Consider the following 21,285-nt stretch of genomic DNA (forward strand, 5'->3'; position numbering starts at 1 on the left):
CCATTTTTCTTCATTAATATTTGCTTGTGGGAAAAAAAGCCATTCTTGTCTAATCCTCCAACAAACTGACTTCAGTGCCCACTGAAACCATAGGAAAGACACCCATTCACTTCAGTTGGCATCGGACTAAGTTCTATTTGCCCAGCTCTAATCACAATACTAGAATATAAAAATGAAATGTAGAGTTAGATTTGCACCATTTTTCGTTTTAAATAAAAATCACAGTTTTGAGACTAAACTGGCAGTGGGATTGGGTAGTTCCATTTCACAGGGCTGCAAGGAGGTCACAGGATATTCTGTACATCATCTGGAATAGCTAATCTACATTCAAAGACAAGTATTAAACTGAAAGTCAACAGGAGAAATGCAGTCTTTCTTGATAACTCAGTAAATAATGCAGGTTGCATATTGCATTACAGCTGTGCTCTTGCATCAGCTTTGTTACATTAGTAGATTCCTATTGTACCTTTTTCTTCTCCCATTGGGCCAAGTACTGCTCTGACTTGTACTCTGATTTCAGTGGGGTTGCACATGTACAATGGAGAGCAGAATTTAGTGCGTTACAATCATCATGAGAATGAGACATCGTTTTAGTGCTCGGTGTAGTATGCAAACGTTTACCATTTCAGTATTCTTCCTGACTCACCTCATTGGCTTGCACTCTATTTCTGCATTGATTTCAAGCTCCTTGCTCTCACCTTCAAGACACTGCACAATACATCACCTCATCTACTTCTCTGCCCTTCTCCCACTTCCCTTTCCATCCCCTATGCTGCTCCAAAATTTCTCACCTCACTGCTCTTTAGTCTTCTTTGTCCACTCCCAACTGCGTGTCACTCTTAGCCCTCCAGTTCGTGCACTTCAGTGCCCCTCTCTCTTCTTGCATACAAAACTTTCATAATCAACCTGGTTCATGAAGTGTATCAGCCATAAAGAAACACTGTACTCTGCGCCCAGTTCAAAAGTGATGTAAATGATAGTGTAAGTCAGTGTTTCTCAAATGTATTTAATTGAAACCCCCCCTTCTTTGGGTCTGTAGTTGTATATGCCTCCCCTCCCCACTGCCGCCACACAAGTGCATATACCTTAGGTGCACATGTATACTACTCTGTGTATGCCAGACAGAGACAAGTCAACGCATGTATGTACTAGTTGAACAGTGAATGTGGCAAGGCTCATAGATATTAGATCTGGGTGAATACTGCAAATAAGTGTCCACTACTATTTATTCACAATTATAGGTTGAGATTTTCAAAATAGCTTCAGTGAGTTAGGCCCTCATTGTCCATTGAAGAGAGTTAGTGTCTAACTCCCATAGGCTACTTTAATCATTACAGCTGGGATTTTCACTGTTAAGCCACGTTGACACCCTGTGTGTGCATTTTCTGTGAACACGCATGCAATCAACTTTCTCTAGCACAAATGCCATGCAAGAGTTATACTCAGAGCTGGTCTAATCAAGGTACAGAAACAATACCATGTGAAATATGTAACCAATCACAGTGAAGCATAAGTACCAAGCCATAAAGTACACAACATTTTACTAACTTTTTTAAATAACTTTGAGAAAAATTGTTCACTAACGTTCCAAAAATAGAAAGAAAGGCAAGAGTGTTCAACATATTATTTCTGTAAATTACTCACTTAGCTCTAAGACGTAATCCAGAGACATACATACAAATACAGAGTTTCACTGTGTGTTTCCTTGCAACAAACTTTATGTCATGCATGCAATGATAAGACTACTGCCCAGTGCATAGACTGAATATAAATAGTGCCATCACTGTTGTGTTATGCATACTAAGAATACAAGTCCAGAAGTCTCAGAATAAGAGAAGAAAAACAAATGCTAAGCTTAAAATAAAAAAAGTCCATTTCTTCACTTCAGGTGGATTCTGTTTCAGAAAAAGAACCCTTCTAGAAATAGAACACCCCACCACTCTCCATCCTTTAACAACAAAAAGTGTCTTTCAGAGGATGGAGAGAACAAGTGACCATAACAAACGGGAGTTAGCGTAATTCCAACTTTTGTATCTAAAAACCTAATATATTAAGGCATTTTAAGGCCATTAAGACTCCCTCATGAGCCAACATGGCTTGTCAAATGCAATGAACATTTTAATAGGCCAAATAAGAGAACCAGTCAGAGAAAAGGAGCTTTTTAAATTCAAAAGGTACCATTTCAGAAGGCCTAAAAATCAAACCTGCTCAACTCCAAAATATCATTGCCATAATTCAAAGAATCATCTGTTTCAAAGGCTTCATAGAATGAATTTGTTTCATAGGTCTATACCAGGGATGGGCAAACTACGGCCCGTGGGACCGTCCTGCCCGGCCGCCAAGCTCCTGCCCCGGGAGGCTAGCCCCCAGCCCCTCCCCTGCTGCCTCTCCTCCCCCACAGCCTCAGCTCGCTCACTCCGCCACCAGCACAATGCTCTGGGCGGCAGGGCTGTGAGCTCCTGGGGCAGCGCAGCTGCAGAGCCCAGCCTGACCCGGTCTCTGTGCTGCGCAGTGGTGGCGGTGGCGGCAGCGTGGCCCGGCTCCAGCCGAGCGGCGTGGCTGTAGCACCGCCAGCCACCGGTGCTCCAGGCAGCACGGTAAGGGGGCAGGGAACAGGGGGGGTTGGATAGAGGACAGGGGAGTTTGGGGTGGTGGTCAGAGGGCAGGGAGGAAACAGGGGGTTGAATGGGGGCAGGGGTCCCGGGGGCAGTCAGGAAGGAGGGGGGGTTGGATGGGGCAGCAGGGGGCAGTCAGGGGCAGAGGTTCCGGGTGCAGTCAGGGGACAGGGAGAAGGGGAGGTTGGATGGGGCAGGGGTCCCGGGGGGGCCGTCAGGAATGAGAGGAGGGGTTGGATGGGATGGCGGAGATTCGGGGGCAGTCAGCGGACAGGGAGCGGGGTGTGTGGATGGGGCAGGGGTCCTGGGGGGGGGGGGCAGATAGGAGGTGGGGGCCAGATTACGACCCCCTCCCCTGACCAGCCCTCCATACAATTTACGAAACCTGATGCGGCCCTGAGGCCAAAAAGTTTGCTGCCCACCCCTGGTCTATACAGTATCTGGTGATGGTATTTACATATTGACAATTACTCTAATATGAAAGGACACAAAAATTAAATGGAGAGTGTTCTAAAATAAATACATAGACCAATATGTTCTTCCCACAACATTTGGAGCTGGTACTACAGTCCTTGTTTGGCACTGGATGTAAACAGGAGTACTGCATGCAACAGGGATGTATTATCAGGTCCTTTGTCTTTGGTCAGATCTTCCTTTATGAGAATGCCATCATCTTGTGGTTTATTGGTGCCTAGCAGATTTAGGATCAGACTCTAGTGGCTCCCTGCACAGATGAGCAAGAAAAGAGGAAAGTTCTCTGCCTTGTTTCTCTGATTACCCACCTGTGCAGGGGGTAGTCATGATCCCAGTGGTTGTATTCCTTGATGCAAGATTTGAGGGAGTCATAGTACTGGCCATGTTACTACACACTGCAAAAAGGGTATGCATGGGTGAGGGTGTGGACAGGACTATCCTGTTACATGCTCTAGTTAACCAAATGAAGGGGAGAGCACAGACTGTACCTCCAAAAAGCAGTCAGAGGTGCTGTCTCCAGCACCACCAGAGGCATTCTCGTTGCCTCACTCTCGTCAGGTAGAGTGGCTGCAGCCACTTCCACTAAGGCTGGGTCTACACTACAGACCTTACAGCAGCACAGCGGTACTGCTGTAAAGTCTCCCGTGTAGCTGCTCTATGCCAATGGGAGAGAGCTCTCCTGGTGGCATAATTAAACCACCCTCAACAAGCAGCAGTAGTGAAACTTATGTCAGTCAGTTGTGTGGGGTTTTTCTCACACACCTGACCGACAAAAGTTTTAACAACAAAAGTGCTAGTGGAGACAAAGCCAAATTGAGGGCACATCCACGCCCCTCCCAAACATGTTGCTGTTCCTTTGAAAGTCACAATCTGGCCCTTAATAATTTCACAAGGTGATGACATTAACAGCTCTCATAGCTATTCTATCGGACTATTTGCTACATCAGTGTGTACTCTTTGTGCAGGATTGTCCCCTTGTCTGGTATTCACAGAAGTGGGTTTCACTATAACGTGATCATTTGCAGCATTAGCTCAGGAAAGTGATTTTTTTTTAAATGAACTGCCTTGCATTTACAAAAAATATATTTGTTACAGCACATAGATTGTCAGATTATATATATATATAAATGTCTTAGATCATTTAAGAAAATAAATGCCTCACTCTTATGGTGAATTCCACACAAGGGCATCCCTTTACCCTCCTGGAGCCTCACTGATGTCAGTGCTCTATGCATGCACAACGTTCAGCCACACAGATCTCATTGCAGGATCAAGACCTTAGGGCATGATCCTATGCTCATTGAAGTCAATGGCAAAACAAAACAAAAAATCGGCTTTGCTTCTAGAGATCTCTTATGGAACATGAGCAAAAAACAAAAACATGTTAGCCAGAAAAAAGGGGGGGGCGGTTTAAAGAAAAATATACCTACAGCTCTTTAGAAAAGAATTGTGTTTTGGCATCCGTTCTTTTCTTTTTTCTTTTTTTTTTTTTTTTGCTTTCAGGAGGTATTGCCCATGAAAATGCTTTGGCTCAACCCTGCTGTCCTTAAAACTCTCATTCATATTGGAAATATTCCTACTGGACAATTCAGACAACGACCTGCTTTATCAAACACTCTACAAAAGCAGTAAATAACCCACTGTAGGAGCAGGGGGTCTCCAATGTCTGGTATCCCCATGCCTCAGTTTCCTTAGTCCATATCTCACATGTCCCCTCCCTCCATGTTTTAATGTTCAAAACCAGCTCTCCCTTCCTGGGGCCTCACTTATTAACACTAATTTACATAGTCTAATTCTTGTACAGGAAACCCTCCCATCCTGAGCCTACTCTTCAGGCTTGGGTTCCCTCAGGACTTCTTCCCACCAAGTTAGACAACTCACAAGGTCTTAAGCCTTCCCATGAAAAGGCTCCTCAGCAGAGAGTCACTGCTGATCCTCCCCCAACCAGGTCAGGCTCCCAACCACCTGCTCTCAGCCACATGCTTTCACTTTTCCAAGCCTCTTAACTTAGGAAGAAAACCTGGCACAGGTCAGAGTTGGGACTTAATCCCCTTAAAGTCCCAAATTCATCCTGTGACGCTCTGTGTTTAATTTATGTAAAGGTTGAGTGTTTCTATATTCAACACAATTGACTTTGGAGCAATTTTGTCTTTTTAATGTTACATCCTTTGTTTCAGTGTTGGATTAACCCTTCCTGGTGTGTCAGGACTACAGTACTGACACCAAGACCAGTCCACTTTGGGTCAGCAAGTAAAAGACATGCCCCTGTTGAACCCCTCCCATGTAGATTGCTTAGGGCACTGACACCAAATTCAGCAGAGCGGGATTTGCAAGTATACATGACAAGGCACTGGGTAGTGTCTAAGAGATCAGAGCACTATCCAGTGGGGCAAGTCAAAGCAAAAGACAGATGGAAGCATATTAGGCAAAACCATGTGTGTCCCTTTTCTCTTCTCTTTGACACTGGACATTTGCCCCTCATTTAAGTCTGGATTCTGCCCCTTTGATAGCAGTGGAAGCGGGATCAGAACACTATGATGATCTGGGCATTACCCCATCCATCACGTTGATAATTTAATATACAAATGATAAATCATGGAAGCTAAAGATAGTTCTTTTTTTACAAGCTGTCTATGGCCTTAGACTGCAATGGGTAATGCCACACATTTCCCACACAAGGTAAATGTGACACTGATGAAAGGTGTTGAATTCACAAGCCAGGGAGTCTGAAGTCATCTGATTATCTACAGAAGAGGGCAAACCAATGAGTACAAACTTTCCCACAAGCCTCTGCCGTTGCACTGCCACTGACATGAAGGGACCACCTGTAAAGGTGGAAGGGTGGGTCAGTCTCAAAGCCCATTTGCACTTTTGCCATTGGGATCAGAGTGCCAAGAAGTGTGCCAATTAATGTCATACCGTAACAGACTCATAGCTAATTTGTGTTGTCTTTTTACTCCTTACCACAGAGTAGGCTACTCACATGCCCATGTTGATCCAGTTCATTATTCGTCAGTTTCACTTTTTCAAAGGACACCATCTGCTTTAATAATTGTTCCCCTGTAAATGGAGAATCAGGGTGCACATACAACCTAAACAAACAAACAAATAAACACAGAAGTATTACAGTCAGATTTGTGTAAATGGTACTGACTTTAGAAACATGTATCCACACAAAATTAAAATAAGTCTTATGCCTTCACAATATCCAATGGCCTCACCAAGAGGTATTTTCTCAAATCTTAGGACCATACCGATCTACCTGCAAAGCAAGAGTTATAGGATTCCCTTAAGCTGCATCCATGAAATACCATAACTACTAATGAAAAATTATAGAAGACATAACTGAGTTCTTCACCCACTGGAATATAATGAAGAATCCATCTTTTTTAAGACTTTATCATTCGCTAAGCATATTATTCTTTTATAAGCATAACTAATTGTATCTAAGCAGCGGATAAAAATAATCTAAAATGGAGACATTATTTCACTGTTATGTCTTTTTTCCAAATGAAAAATTGATCATGTCTTCCAGCAGCTGTACTAGTAAGCGCTTAAAATAACGATGACTCCAGCTCAAAGAAAAAGACATACTGCAATTAGAGAACTAGTCAGGGAACCCAGATAAGTTGTATTTTTTCTTAGCATTAACATTAAGCTTGGTAATTATTTTCACCTGCACTGGATCACATTAGTTGTGATGACATTAATAAGAAGATAAAGGCTGCAGTCAGATACAGTGGTTTGACATGGAAAAAATAAATCATTGCATCTATGTAGTTAACAAGCTGCTACTTGGGAAAGCTGGCAGGATGAAAGGAAGCACAGAGGATGTGTGAGAGGCTTATGTTGTGACCAGAACAATTACAAGTGCTGGGCTCTTTAAACGCAGCTAGCATATATAACTTGTATATAACTGAAAATGATTTAACGCTATTATTTGTTTGTGACTTTTAATGAAAGGAAGTTGTCCCAGATCCTCAGCTGGTGTAAATTGGAGTGATTCCATTTAAGTCAATGTCGATTAACACCTTCTGAGGATCTGGCCCATTCTCTTCAGTTGACTTATTTGGCCCAATCTTGGAATGCTCCCATTACATCTGTGGGCCAGGTCTGAGACCCATAATAGAAATTACAGCTAATCTCTTTCAATGCACGATTGCTTCTCTAGATGCTTCTTTGCCCCAAAAAGAGTGCTGGCTGTACACCATTGAGTGGTAGGTCCCTGGTATCTGAAAGAGGTTGTGGGATGGCAAAAACTGTGCACCATACTCAGTGTTGTTGACTCTCATGGTTTTATTATGAGACTTGTGATAAATGGTGTTTATCTTAAAGCCCCAGCTCTTGGAGTCATGTTATTTCATGAGAATCTCAGCTTTCATTTTAAAAAAAGGTCTTTAGTCCTCATAGCTATAGAGAAGAGATAAAAAATGTGAACCCTACTGGCTCAAAAGCCAGAAGGTAAATAAAAAAGAACCCAAAATGTATTGTTTTTAATCTCATGATTTGTAAGCCGGTCTCGTGATTTTTGGGAGCCTGACTCATGATTCTGAATGGTTGGGTTTGGCAAAACTGCACACCATTATCACAGAGAATCAGTCTTACCAAGATATGACTAACTAGGACCAAAGAGCCAAACTGTTTCAGATGTATGTTTGGAGAGTGAGTAGAGACCATTCTGTGTTTATCTGCTGGGCACAGTTACCTTAAACCAAATGCACGCAGTTAACTCTTGCCACAGCTATGGGGGCTATACATTGGTTGAATACTAACAGTCACCCTGATGGGAAAGTCACGGAGTGAAATCATTCCCCACATCCTACCCATGGTTGCTTGCACATATCAATGTGCACTGTTGGCCATGGGGATTTTTCTTCAGAGATTTTGCCTGTGGCACCATAGATCTCAGCCACTTTTTTGTATTTTAACTCACTGGTAATTTTCTCTTTACACATTTGCATGTGCCTTGCATTGTACAGAAATTTATGGCCCTACATGTTTGAACTGTACCGATCTATAGACTTCTCCCATAACCAGATCTGGTACACCAGACACAGGATGATTCAAAATTAGATATAGTGGCCTGCTGGTGCACAGAGAACTGATGATAACATGCATACACATGAACAAATAGATTAGAGAAATAAACACAGACATTCCATTGGAATACACAGTACTCCCACGGAAGTTAGTGAGTACTTTGTTATGAGAAGTTGTTCAGTTCCATTTACAAAGATTTTAGGAGCCACATTTTGATATAAATTTATGATTTATTGTAAGTTATTTTATATTGCCTGCAACAGTAGTCAAGGTTTAAGCTGACTACTTTAGGTTCCTTATAGTGTATTTAGCTTTCATTACATTTTCCTTTTGTTCAGTTTGTTAATATTGGGCCTAATCCTGGAAGCCCTCCAGGCATGTGACTTTTAACTGACTTAATTTGTACTTTGTACAGACAGAAAGTTGGCAGAATCGGGCTCAAATTGCTAGTTTGAAAATGTAATAAAAAAAGTTTCTTTGCTACTGTCTGCTACAAATGCATAAATATTACATATTCAATCCCCAGACCATTATGGGTTTGTTAGGCTAGCCACGTCACCAAAGCAAAAACATTTCTCAATGCAAAAAAGGGAGAGGAAAGAGGGAGGGTACAGTGTAAAGGTAGATGCAGGAATTTTTAGGACTGGTATTTCTTTCAAATGTTCTCTGTACCTTGTAAAACAGAAAGAAAAAAAAATCTATCCCTGGAAGCACTTTAAAAGCTTTACAAGGATTTTCTGAAAAGTGTTTTTATTCAAGTCACATAACTTGATTTAAATGTTGACAGCAGGAAGAAAAGGATATAATTGTTATTTGTAGTGAAGATCCATGAAGGGATAATCTTCCCAGTGGCATCATATAGTACTTATTAATTTCAAGTACAGTTGTTGTTCTAGTGTTGAAAGTTATTTTTATAGTAAAATAAAGAAAAGCCTTAAGGCCCTAATCCTGAAGCAATTTACACATGTGCATAACTGTACTCCTGTGAATAATCTCATTGACGTCACTGAGACTATTCATGTTGGTAGAGTTATGTGTGTATGTATATCTTTGAGGGATCAGCATCTTAATGCCATAGGTTCTGTCTGATCCTGCAAACACTTAAGCACATAGAGTAGCCCCAATTATATGTCTCATGTTACTAAAGTTAAAGCCCAGGTGTGTTTGCTGGCTTAGGATCTTAGAAATCATTTAGGTGAAAATATAACCACTGACTCCTGATATTGGGAGCAGAACTGAACTCCAATTTAAGTCAATAGGAATTTAACCTTTAATTTCAATTTGAGCAGGATCAGGACCTAAAACTTTATTAGGTGTAAATACAGTATTAAAATCTTGATTTTAAAAATAATTTTATATCATGTACACCCGGCACAAAAATATAAAAAAGAAAGGGTCATTTGTTTACCTCGGTGGTCAGCAGCCAAGATTTATGACAAACCTACATAAGTTGTGGGAATTCCCACTACATATCTACAAAGTATTGTGTAAAGTTTGTATACAGTTATCTAGAAACCCCATAAAATCCCACAAGACCCCATAGCATCTCAGAAAGTACCCGAGGGATTCAGCAGTTTTTAGCTCACAACACTGCAGTCAGATTATTGAGATTTAAGAGAGCAAAGAGAAGGCTGCAAGAAATCAAAAAAAGATATAGATGGGTAAACACCACTTTAAAAAACAATTGTCAATTACTTACTTGCAGCAATAAATTTAAACAGACCTTATTTGATAAAATGTTATCATTGACACTCCAAAACCAGCAACAGATCAGTGTAACACAAATACACCAGAGCTTCCCAAATCATGCCATCCTTTACAGATATTATGTTCCTTCTCCCACAAGGAAAGATGATATTTTTCAATATGAAATAAAACTGTGAATAAGCAGCAAATTATAATGTTAACAGAAGAGATAAAAGAACAATCTATAGCCATGGTTTATGATCAATATTCTTTTGGTTAAACATGGTGAAAATTAAGCAGGGACTGTCATTTACTATATGTTTATACAGATCCTGTACCTGAGTGGGACCTCTAAGTACTACCACAATACAAACTTTAAACAATATTGATAATAAAATCATAAAGAGCTTGACCGTGGTCCCATCAAAGTCAGTACAAGTTCAATGGGCGCGAGATTAGCCTCTTCATGTCCACATAATATATTAATCTGAATTTTTTTAATGAGATGATCTATATTACCTAGCTACAAAACCTACATATGGATTATTAGCATATCCAAAGAGATCCAAAATGCACTGGATGCTTTACAGACAAATAAGAAACTAAGAACCCCACCCTAAGGCCATTTGTGTACTTTCCTGAATTATTATTATTGATGTTATTTTGACAGTAAACTCTTTGGGGCAGGAACCATCTTTTTTGGTCTGTGTTTGTACAGCACCTAGCAAAATTGGAGCCCTTACATGCTACCACATACAAATTAATTAATAAAGAAGAAAAAGAAAAAGAAGAAGTAAATTATTGTTTTCCCTGAAAGCAAACATAACTGCTAATTTGCTGAATCTGATGTACCTTTGTCATCCGAGCATAGACGTTTTTTCACTTATACAAAACCTGAACTACCTATCAGAGATCAGCAGTCTGTGAGACGTCATGCGTTCTGTAGGACTGCTTGCATTTGGCCCCATATTTGCACACAAGAAAATGCTTCCATTTTTTCCTACTTATCTTAGGTATTTCTAATGTGCCTGTCTTTATAGCGTCCAAGGCTCTGGCTCTGCATTTAGAACTCTGCAGGTGGGCTCCAGTGCCCAGGCAGAGCCCCGTTGACTTCAAAGAGGTTCCTTGTGGACACAGGAACATGCAGTCTGACCGCATGGTTCTCAGTGCAGGCTTGGGACTGAGACCCTAAGCACCCCTGTATTCTGACTCTACACATGGCTGCAATGATGTTTGTACAAAATATACCTTGTAAGGTATCATTTCAAAACTAATAACACACTGGTCATTAATATCATTGTAAAATGCATGTGTTAACCTTACATGTGAAGTTATGCATTCCCTCTGTATAATGTTACTAGAGAATGTTTAAGACAAAGACAATCTAGCCTAAGTAAAGGTGATAAACAGGTTTGTCCTAGAAGGAACATTGGTTTACCTCAATTTACATATTAACCATAAACAAAGCTATCAAGCTAAACCAGTGGAGTTGTCTTGAGCCTGAACTCAAGAGACAGAGAACTGACATGACTCCTACCCCCAAGGCAGACACAGGAGACTGAATCCCCAGAAGGCCTTCCTGACTTTGAGAACAAAGACAATTCTTTGGGAATGTAAGGGAAAGAGAGAGACTCCATCTTTATCTTTCACCTAAAAAGACAAGAGAAATCAGCACCTCATATTTCTGAGAAAGGTCCTGACAGAGAGAGACAGTCAACCATGCATGACAACAAATAATCGGTGAGAGAAACCATCTTAAACAAAGACTGTACCTTGCTACATTAACTTTTAGACGTTTAGATGCATTTTCACTTTTATTTGCTTGTGCCATCTCTACCTTTATTTCTTTTACTTGGGATCACTTAACCTATGTCAAGTTGTTAATAAACTTGTTTTATTTTAATCTAAACTAACCAAGTACTGTGTTTGAAGTGAAGTAGTTGCTTAATCCAGTTAATGTGGCAAGCTGCTGGGTATTGACTCTTTAAGGGCGCAAACAAACCTTATTATGTCTCTGAGTGGTCCAGGAGAGGGCAGGACATTTCAGGGCAGATGGTTTGGGGGAAATTCGGGACTGGGGATATGTTGGGATCACTTGGCTTAGAGGTAACCAAAACTGGTGGAGACCAGAGTGTGGCTGTGGTGTAACAAGCAGGCTGCTGGAGTCAGAGTTATTGAACTAGGGCTTATCACACAGATACTCAGTGCATGCTTGTATGCTGGGGGAGAACATCCAGACAGGAAGCTACAGCAGCAGCTCATTTTAAGACACGCAGGGTTACAGGACAAGCAATAACACAACCTCTCACTGGCCTGAGTTGCAGCCCAAAACGCTCCAATTCAGAAAATCACCAAAGCATCTGCTTAAGTCTTATTTAAGTCGATGGGGCTTAAGTATGTCCTTAACTCCAACCGTATTCAGCACAGACTTAAGGACATGCTTAAATGTTTTGATAAATTGAGACCTAAATGTTGAAGCCTAGCTAGTTCTGTACCGAAGCTGTGGCAACCTGCCTGCATACATGTTCCACAATGAGTTCATAACCATGTTGTATCACTTGCGGTGAGGCAATCGTTTTAGAAGTGAATTGTCTGTTTTGTTCATTGTGGAAAAGGGGTTAACTTGTTTAACTTTATTTATTATTCCAAAGTTTCAGAAATCCTAAATTTCCTGAAAAAATGACCCGTGTGTGTGTGCGCGTTTATATTGGATACATGCACACTAGGCGACATCAGAGATGAGTATAGTATAGTAGTAAACTCATTAATTAGAAAACATTGGTCAGTGATTAGAAAATAATCTGGCATGTCTACTTTAAGTGGTATCAAAGCTGTAATTTAATATTTCTACTGGCATTGAGCTGAAGGCACCTGGATTGCTTTAAAAAGGAGGCCCAAAGGAAAAAAATCATAACAAGAGGAAAATAAATGTCTTTTTAAAAGTTTCCTTCTCTCTTTCGATCGTCAGAACCATTTTCTGTAACTGATCCTCAGGCCAAATCCTGCTTGCCTTTGGAACCTCTAGCATAAGTCAAATATTTGGCTCATGTATGGATACAGGACCGGACAGTGCACCACTGAAATTAATGGGAGTGTTGCCATCAGCTCCAGTGGGCACAGACTCAGACTCTTAGAGCACTGTTTGCAAACAGCTTTGCAAGATCATTCAAAGGTACTTTTTCAGCATTTTTTTTTAAAGAGATCAGCTATGAAATGAACAAACCTTGCAGGAAGCGGAGGGTCAGCTTTTCCAGCTACCAACCAGGAAGATCTGTGGTAAGCGTATCTATATCTCTTATTGTCCACTGGGACTATATCCATTAGCACGATGTACCTGGCCTCAGGATCCACTCCCGAAAAGGAAACCCTAATAGTAGGAAACATTCTCCTGAAATAGAGGGAAATTAGAAAATAAACGTGAAGAGGCAGCAGAAAAAAGGAGCTTTTGAAATGTTGCTGCAAATTTAAAAAAAAAAAATTACATTCAAATCACCAGGAAGAAAGAAAAATTTCAAAATACATCTCTACTCCGATATAACGCTGTCCTCGGGAGCCAAAAAATCTTACCGCGTTATATCGAACTTGCTTTGATCCGCTGGAGTGCACAGCCCCACCCCCCCGGAGCGCTGCTTTACCGCGTTATATCCAAATTCGTGTTATATCAGGTCACGTTATATCAGGGTATAGGTGTATTTATATTTCAGTTTGACGGGCATTTAAATCATCTGTACCCCTATAAAATACACATAGAACTGATACCCTGAAATTAGAGTAATTTTTTGAAATAGGAGGAAATATAAATTTCTATATGATATATATTTTCTGCCTGGGAGTTAAAGTATAATTATTCTAATTTCAGAGTATCATTCCTATAGACACAGTGATTTTTTTCATAAATATACATATATATATTGGAGCTGGGAAAATACTGCAAAAACTATTTTCATTAGTATTTCTGCAAACGTTGAACTTATTTTCTTTTACTCTGTTAATGTTTTCCAGAAGTATTCTAGCAAATGAGCTTTATTTACAAGAACTTTGGTGAAAAATGAATTTTAAGACTAAATGCTCCAATATTTACCAAAAATGGCATAGTAAATTGCTTAAGTAATAAAAACGCACACTTCAAATTGCAAATGTTACACCTGATGATGCAACACAAAACATGCATTGCTATTTGATACTTACAAAAATCATATAATCAGATAATTAAACCACTACCAAGTGACTTACATAGTTACCAAACATTACACAAATTGTGAATTTTCAAAACTGTTTTTGACTGACCTAAAAACCAACCTATCTTATCTGGAGAAATTTATGAGTAACTTAAAATAAATATGGGGGAGTTGCACATGATTTGTGAACCTAAAAAGGACACCTTTGTCAAATGTATATTATGATTTATTTCTCCGGGACTCTCTCTGTGTGTGCACAAATATGCATCTACAAAATTATAACACTAAGTAACAATTTTTAAAAACTATATAACATCACAACACTACATTCGCAAAGATTACCTGTCTAATGTTGCTCTGGTTTACAACTAATTAAGGGCCCAATTCTGCTTCGACTGAAGTCTATGGCCATTATGGCTTATCTCTTGTTATTTCTGCATCTTTTGCACCAGATCCTGCCCAACTGTCAACAAAGGGCTTGAACTTACCCACTGAATCATTGGGAAGTCATGCAATTAATTTCAATGGGATCAGGATCAGCACGACCACAGAACAGACTCTATCATGTGCATAGTCTACAGGCACTTTCCCAAGCAGGGACATGTCCCCTAAATCAGTAGGGCCCCAAATCCAAAACCCACTGAAATCACTAGAAGCCTTTGATGGGGCTGGAGGGAGTTGCTTCTTAAACTATAAAGGAAAGGAGACAAAGCAAAGTGGAAAGCATCTTCCTTAAATCTGCAAACGGGACATTGGAAGCTCAGGCTTTTAAGGACTCCACAATAATCCAAATACATCTTAAGTTCCTTCCTGCATTTACAAATAGCCTATTAAGATCTAATTCATTGTACCTCTCTCCGTGCTTTTGAGCCTGTCTATCTGGGCCAATGTTTGGGAGCAACCTCTACTCAAAGGATCAGAACCAACAAGTGCTCAATGCTAATGGCTTGGGGAGCACGCCTCTCCAAAGTGAAAGGCGGGAATCTCCTGCACAAGAACTAAGGGGATCCGTGGGTGGGAGGAAACTGAATGATGCACCCTTCCCAACAGCTAACCCGCTTCCCAGGAGCTCTGGGTAGGATACTTGCAGCACCCATTCCCCAGCACAAACTGGTGACACCAGCACCTAATGGGCTGTTGATCGGTCAGCGGATTGCACCAGGCGCTTTCCCCTCCAGGAAGCTCCATGGTGTCTGCGTGACAAAGAACGAGCTGGCCCCCTCTCTCTCTCTGAGTATGAGAGGGATAGTGTTGGCATAGAACCTGCAGGGGGCGCTAAGGGACTCTATAGTAAACCCAGGGCAAACAATTTTAAAATAACTGGGATTTTTAAAAAATACTTGTTTCGTTTGGGAGTTCGGGGTCAAACTTGTCATTCTAAAAACAAATGTAAAATAGTATTTTAGACAATGTAGCGGGTTGGGAGGGGGGAATGCATGCAATAGTTTAGCACTGGGTGCAGACAGTGCAAATTGGGAGGATGACCCCGGATGTGGGCATTGCTCAGAGGCCCGGGGGAGCGCCCCATCCCGCGGACTCGGGGCCTCTCTTCCCAGCTCAGACGCACACCGGGACAAGAATAAGCTTGTGCTTTGCAAACTCAGTCCCCTCCGCTTAACACCGGACGCTGCCTGGTAGCCCCAGCGAGTCCCAAGGCCCTTCAGCGCCTGCGGGCTGCTCCCATCCGCCTGGCCCGGGGAGCCCGGCCAACCTGCCGCTCACTGATGAGCCAGCGCTCGCGGGTACTCTGCCTCCGCTCCACCTTGCCGGGTGTAGGGCGAGTCCCTCCCAGCCCTACATCAGCTGGCCGCATAATTCCCTGGGGGTTTCTTTACAAATCCCGTGTAACAGACCGGCAGCAGGGGCGAGTAAACCAGCCCCCCACTCACCCCGCATGCTGTTCTCCAGCCTTACCTGCCAGACTTGGTGATGATCATCTCGGTGCCCAGCTCGTGGAACTTGTCCCACAGTTCTTTGGTCTCCAGGCTGCAGGAGATCTTGGCCATTTCCTCGCTGGGGATGATGGGGGTGGTGGGGATGAGGGGCTCGGTGCAGAGGGCGGAAGGGCTGGCGCTGAACTCCCCGTGGGGATCCAGGCTGGACAAGTCACTCAGGGGCTGAGCGCAGGAGGATTTTTCAACAAATTGTTCTGAGAGAGAGAGAGATGATAACGAGGAGAAACGATCAGTGCTTTGAAATATAAGGCATTTAGATTCTGAGCCGTGTAGACAAGGACTTCATCAGGAGCCAGTAATGCAATGGGCTCCTGTCTAAATCTAAACGACGGAATGGGGCCAGGTCTTTTCAAAGTGACTAAAGATTTTTGGGTGTGTAACTTGAGACGCCTTAAAATGGGCCTGATTCTCAGAGTCCCTCTTAAAGGGACTGCTCTTCAGGTGTCACCCGGACGCTGAATCCCTTAAACTAGCTGGGGGGAGGGGATCTTGGTCCCTGGGATTACCTACTGGAGACACTGAACATGAACTTGTTTCTGGTGTAGTATTTCCAATGGACGAAACAAATGCAGCCCGTTCAGTATCATGGACATTCCCACATCCCAAATGACAGAGTTCGCAAAAATAGGAAGCTGAGTAAGTCACAGCTCCCAAGAGGGGGAGAAATTTCTCCCTCAAACGGACAAAGGACCGGAGGAGAGAAACCCCGGCTTTCCCTACATCTGAATCTCAAGAATGTCGATCATTTCTATACAGTGAGCCCAGAACCTTCCCGAGCCCAGAAAGCATTTCCAGAACTGAGTGTTCAGAGAAGAACATAAGAGCGGCCACACAGGCTCAGACCAATGGTCCATTTAGCCCAGTATCCTGTCTTGGTGCCTGGTGCTTCCGAGGGAATCAGCAGAACCGGATTAAGTTAAAAGTTTCAAAAGAAAATAATCAACAGGCGAAGCGACTTGACTGTATATTTGCACTGGCTTTCTATCCTCGTGTGACCAGAGATCTTTGCGCGGAGGGCACCTCAAACACACAGGAAAGCTGATTGTCCAATATCTCCTGCTAATAGGGGATTTCAGTGGAAAGGTCACTTTGCCACTGACCACAAGATGACTAATTCTCATTAAAACAGGAGCATTCGGCTCCAGTTTTGATAAGGGCAGACTGCGCAAGTCAATGTGATTGAATGCAGGAGAGTTTTCTAATTGTTCCCATTATCATAACCCTTAAAAAAGAAACTACTTGAGTGTGATGCGGGAGATATTTTGTGGGTAGAAAATGTTTTGTGGGCGGCATGGATATAAATATAAAACAGAAGCCAACATAGTAAGAGGGGATTTTGAAGTCCTTACAGAGATTCATTCGTGTTCTTTCCCCCCTTCCCCTTTGTTATAATTACAGCTTTGCGGGTATCCTAACAAGGTTGACCAAACACTTCGCCTTAAATAATTTAAACGACTGCGCTTACAGTAAAGGAAAGAGAAGAAAAATACAGCTAACACATTCTGAAACCAGTCAGTAAATTTGCCAGAATACATGATTATTAAACAAACGATGCACATGTGTTGTTTGGAAACAGGCGTCCTCAAAAGAGGTTTTAAAAATAATCTATATCTGGCGTTGGGATATTTTGCCCATCAGTAAATTATGGATAATGTTTTGTCTAGGATAAAGGTATGTACAAACAATTCAAACTATTATTTTCTTACTAAAAACGTACACGTTTTGTAAAATACATTTAATAGTTTAACTTAATTGTCATCTGGAACGAAACCAATTCTAATAATAATCTCTTCCATGTTATGTTAGGACTTTAACGAACTTCACTGTCCTGGTTTCATTTTATATGATCTTGGATCAAAAATACAGCAATGTGCTTGTCATACTATTTGAATCTCCAGACTCAAACGAACTTTACTTGAACAAATACGCCATTAAAATCACAAAGCAGCGATTTCTCCTCCAAATCCTCAAAATAAAAATATTGAATGAGGATATTTGGTGTACTAGGTGATTTTTTAAATCTCTTTTGGAACATGAATAGAAATCGAATATGACTTGAAGAAGTATTTCCAGTAGACATAGACAAAAGCAGTGAATAATCCAAGACGAAGTTAAATATGGGATTCTGTGTCAAGCACACATTTTATAACGTATCCGGCCTACATCACATCATAAACCAAAAATTAGAAAACAAAAAGAATACTTAAAACACAGGAAAGATTTGTAGATCAGGCAGCGTATAATTTTATTAGATGTAGCAGATATCAAGCGATCTGGCAATGCTGAATCCGTCCAATTTTTGGTTTAATACTATTCATGTAGACCCTACAATTCTGGAGAAAAAGTCTTTTTTTTTTTTTTTTGTAAATTTTCCAGCGAGTTTCTGGGTATAGCCATAAAAAGTCTGGACGTTCAACTCGGTCGTCTTGAATCAGATTCACTAAAGGGTTTTAAGTGAACTCATTTACTGAAACTCACCATGACTTACTATTCAAAATGATTATGTACTAAAAATATATAATCTGATTTTTGTTTCTCACAAGGTGCATAGGCTAAGTAATCGAAGGATAACAAACAAAAACTTTCAGAACTGTGTACATAATTTTTATTATTATAGTGTAATAATTGTTTTCGGGTTTTGTCTGTTGTACTTTTTAAAGTACAGGTAATTTACATAACAATTTAAAGTAATGTCTCTTGCATCATTCACGTGAGTGGAGAGAAACGTAACTGCCTTCTGCCTTATAGTCTGATGTTTTCTATAAATGGTAACGGTTGTTAAATAAACAGTGTAACTAAAAGTGGAGGAATTTAGAAAATGGTTACTGGTTAATGTTCTAAACTACCTCGACTGAAAATGACGGCAGTAATAAAAAAAAAGATGGCTTTGTGATAAGGTTTTAGCTTCTGTAAGGAAAATAAATATTAGAACTTAAAACAGAAGAAACAAACGTTATTCTTTGATTTGTGCAGCAGTCTAAAGAATTTCGCAATTAAACAGAAATATACATTTCTCTTACTGGTGCTAGTTATTTATTAAAATTACTCATGTTCTCACATTAAATGCAAGTATGCAAATGAAAATATGAATGTGTATATCATGCAATCTAGCTTTATAATTTGCTAAAATTGGATCCCAGATTGGTTAACTTGCCCTTTTATGTACAAGCTTTGCAATTATTACTCCCTCCAAACCTCAGTTTTCAGTGATATCCGTATTGGCTGCATTGGGTTTTGGTGTTATTCTGAGAGAAAGCCTCACCTTAAAAAAGTAATCAATGCCACAAGGAACCAACTTAAAATATAGGAAAATGGACAGACAATATTGAAATGCGTTAGTATTTCTTTGACCAGACTAAAAAGAACACACAAGGAAAACCAGAACATGGACCAACCTCAGCCTGGATTCTTCACACATCTGCAGCGTACAATTTAAACAATTTCCTTTACTTTCTTTGCTCCGTATCTGTTTGCTTCGCGACACTGTATTCTGACTTTCAAAGAATTAAGTGACACGCAACGCCCCTCCCTCCCAATAGACATTTGACTTCATTCCCCTCTAGCTACCTGCTTCCTGCAATGGATCAGAGATCCATTTGGGCAGGAACGACACAGGATCCAGTCCTGCGGCTGAGAAAGGAACAGCCCAAGAATACAACTTACCCAGAGGTTTGATGGTGCTCTCTGCACTTTCCTTTTCTTTCGAGCTTCCACTTGACATGAGCGCAGCAATGGAGAACGCGTTGGCTCTAGAGGAGAGCTGAGGTTTGGGGGATGCTGTGTACTCCATGATCACAGAGTAAATCCTACACAAACCAAGCAAGAAGGTCCTAAATTGATCCCCAGCTTCCAGCCAAAAAAAAAAAATCCTACAAAACTAAGCAGCGGAGCCAACCAAGAGAACACAGGGCCAGCTACTCGGCCCGGGAACCAAACTTAGGAGAGCTTGGGGAACCGGGGGAGGCAAGGAGACACTGCGGGGGCCCAACACTTTGTGTGTATGGAGAATACCTAGGATTTCACAATGCCCGCGGGGTCGGATCTAAGGCCCCGGACAGGATTAGGTTAAACTGTCACCATCATCTCCCGGGCGCTGCGTTAGATGGCTCGCTGCGTGTGAGAGAAGCGAGTTGGCTCAGGCTGCGGCGGCTGCTCTCTGCGGGTGGGAGCCGGAGCCCGGAGTGGCTCAGAGGGCAGAAGGGTGGACACTGCGATCAGTCGCACACTTTCCTCCGCCTTAATTTGCTGGCTGCAGAGATCCTATCGGCTGCTGGCCAATCGGCTCCGGGCCACGTCAAGGGCTTTCTGATCCTCTTGATAGGACGTGAGAGGAGGGAGCCCTGAGCTCTTTAAACTCCCCTCCCTGCCTTCCTATGTCTCTAGCCAAGAGGAAAGGAAGGAGCGGAGCAGGAAGAGCCGATAGACTGCAGCGGGTCACACACGAGCTATTCAGAGCAATCGCTGCTTGGAAGGACTGTCTGTCAGAGAGGTTGGATTTTAGGGGACCGCTGCGCGTTCCAACCCAGCCTTTGCCCATGGGCAGACATGCATTTTCCACAGCTGGGATGGTCGCTCACTAGTGTGTGGAAGACTGTATGTTACAGAAGCACGAATCTGCCCCTGCATATGTTGCAGTGGCCTTACTGGCCTAGTTTTACTTTCGCTACATTGCACTCTCCAGCCGAAAACGTAAGAGGCGTTCTAATACCCGGATGGGATTTATTAATTACTGGGGAAACAGATTCCAACCTGAAACTTGTCATGCCCAATTTCAATGCAATACACACTTTTCTGTACCAGATACAAATAGACAAGGAGCTTGGTTGTTTCAAAATGATAGATACAATACACAACCATTTCCAACAGCTGACAAATCCACCTACCTGAAAATTAATTCATTAATTTGGAGAGGATCTAATCCATACCTTTTTTTTTTCATTTTGGAAATAAAGGTGATAAAAATAAAGGTTGCTCTTCTCACTCAACAATTACTTTTCATAATATTCTTATTTATAAGATATTTTCTATATAGTGTTGTGATACAAAGATTAAATATATGTTTTACATGGCAGATCATAAGAGAACAAAAATGAGTGCTAGGCTACTGCAAATACACTGTAGTGTGTGTGCACATATTTACCCTATTGAAAAGTTTCAAAAGAGCCTTTTTAGTGTGCATGTATAATACTTTTAAACATTTCCCAAATACCATGAAAAATGGTTCCCTAGATGTCTTGGTTTGTAATGCGTTTTAAATGGGTATTTAAAGACTGGAATAGTGGTTTCCATAAATACTACATGTTTCACAAATTAGTACATTCTTTTGCTTTATTTTTT

General features: G+C 41.4%; 1 protein-coding gene across 1 annotated transcript in view; it reads right to left on the reverse strand.

Annotated features, from left to right (window-relative positions):
- LOC112111149 (T-box transcription factor TBX20) overlaps positions 1-19,738 on the reverse strand; it is a 45,299-nt gene extending 25,561 nt beyond the window's left edge. The window contains exons 1-4 of the mRNA XM_026663485.1: positions 19,612-19,738; positions 15,908-16,142; positions 13,039-13,203; positions 6,073-6,181 (exon numbers count right to left, since the gene is read on the reverse strand). Coding sequence (XP_026519270.1) covers positions 6,073-6,181; positions 13,039-13,203; positions 15,908-16,142; positions 19,612-19,738 — 636 coding nt within the window. The remainder of the gene's footprint in view (positions 1-6,072; positions 6,182-13,038; positions 13,204-15,907; positions 16,143-19,611) is intronic.
- Between the last annotated feature and the right edge of the window lie 1,547 nt (positions 19,739-21,285).

The sequence above is a fragment of the Terrapene carolina genome, unplaced genomic scaffold (assembly GCF_002925995.2).
Source record: "Terrapene carolina triunguis isolate 2854851 unplaced genomic scaffold, T_m_triunguis-2.0 Scaffold33715, whole genome shotgun sequence".
NCBI classification, from domain to species: domain Eukaryota; kingdom Metazoa; phylum Chordata; order Testudines; family Emydidae; genus Terrapene; species Terrapene triunguis.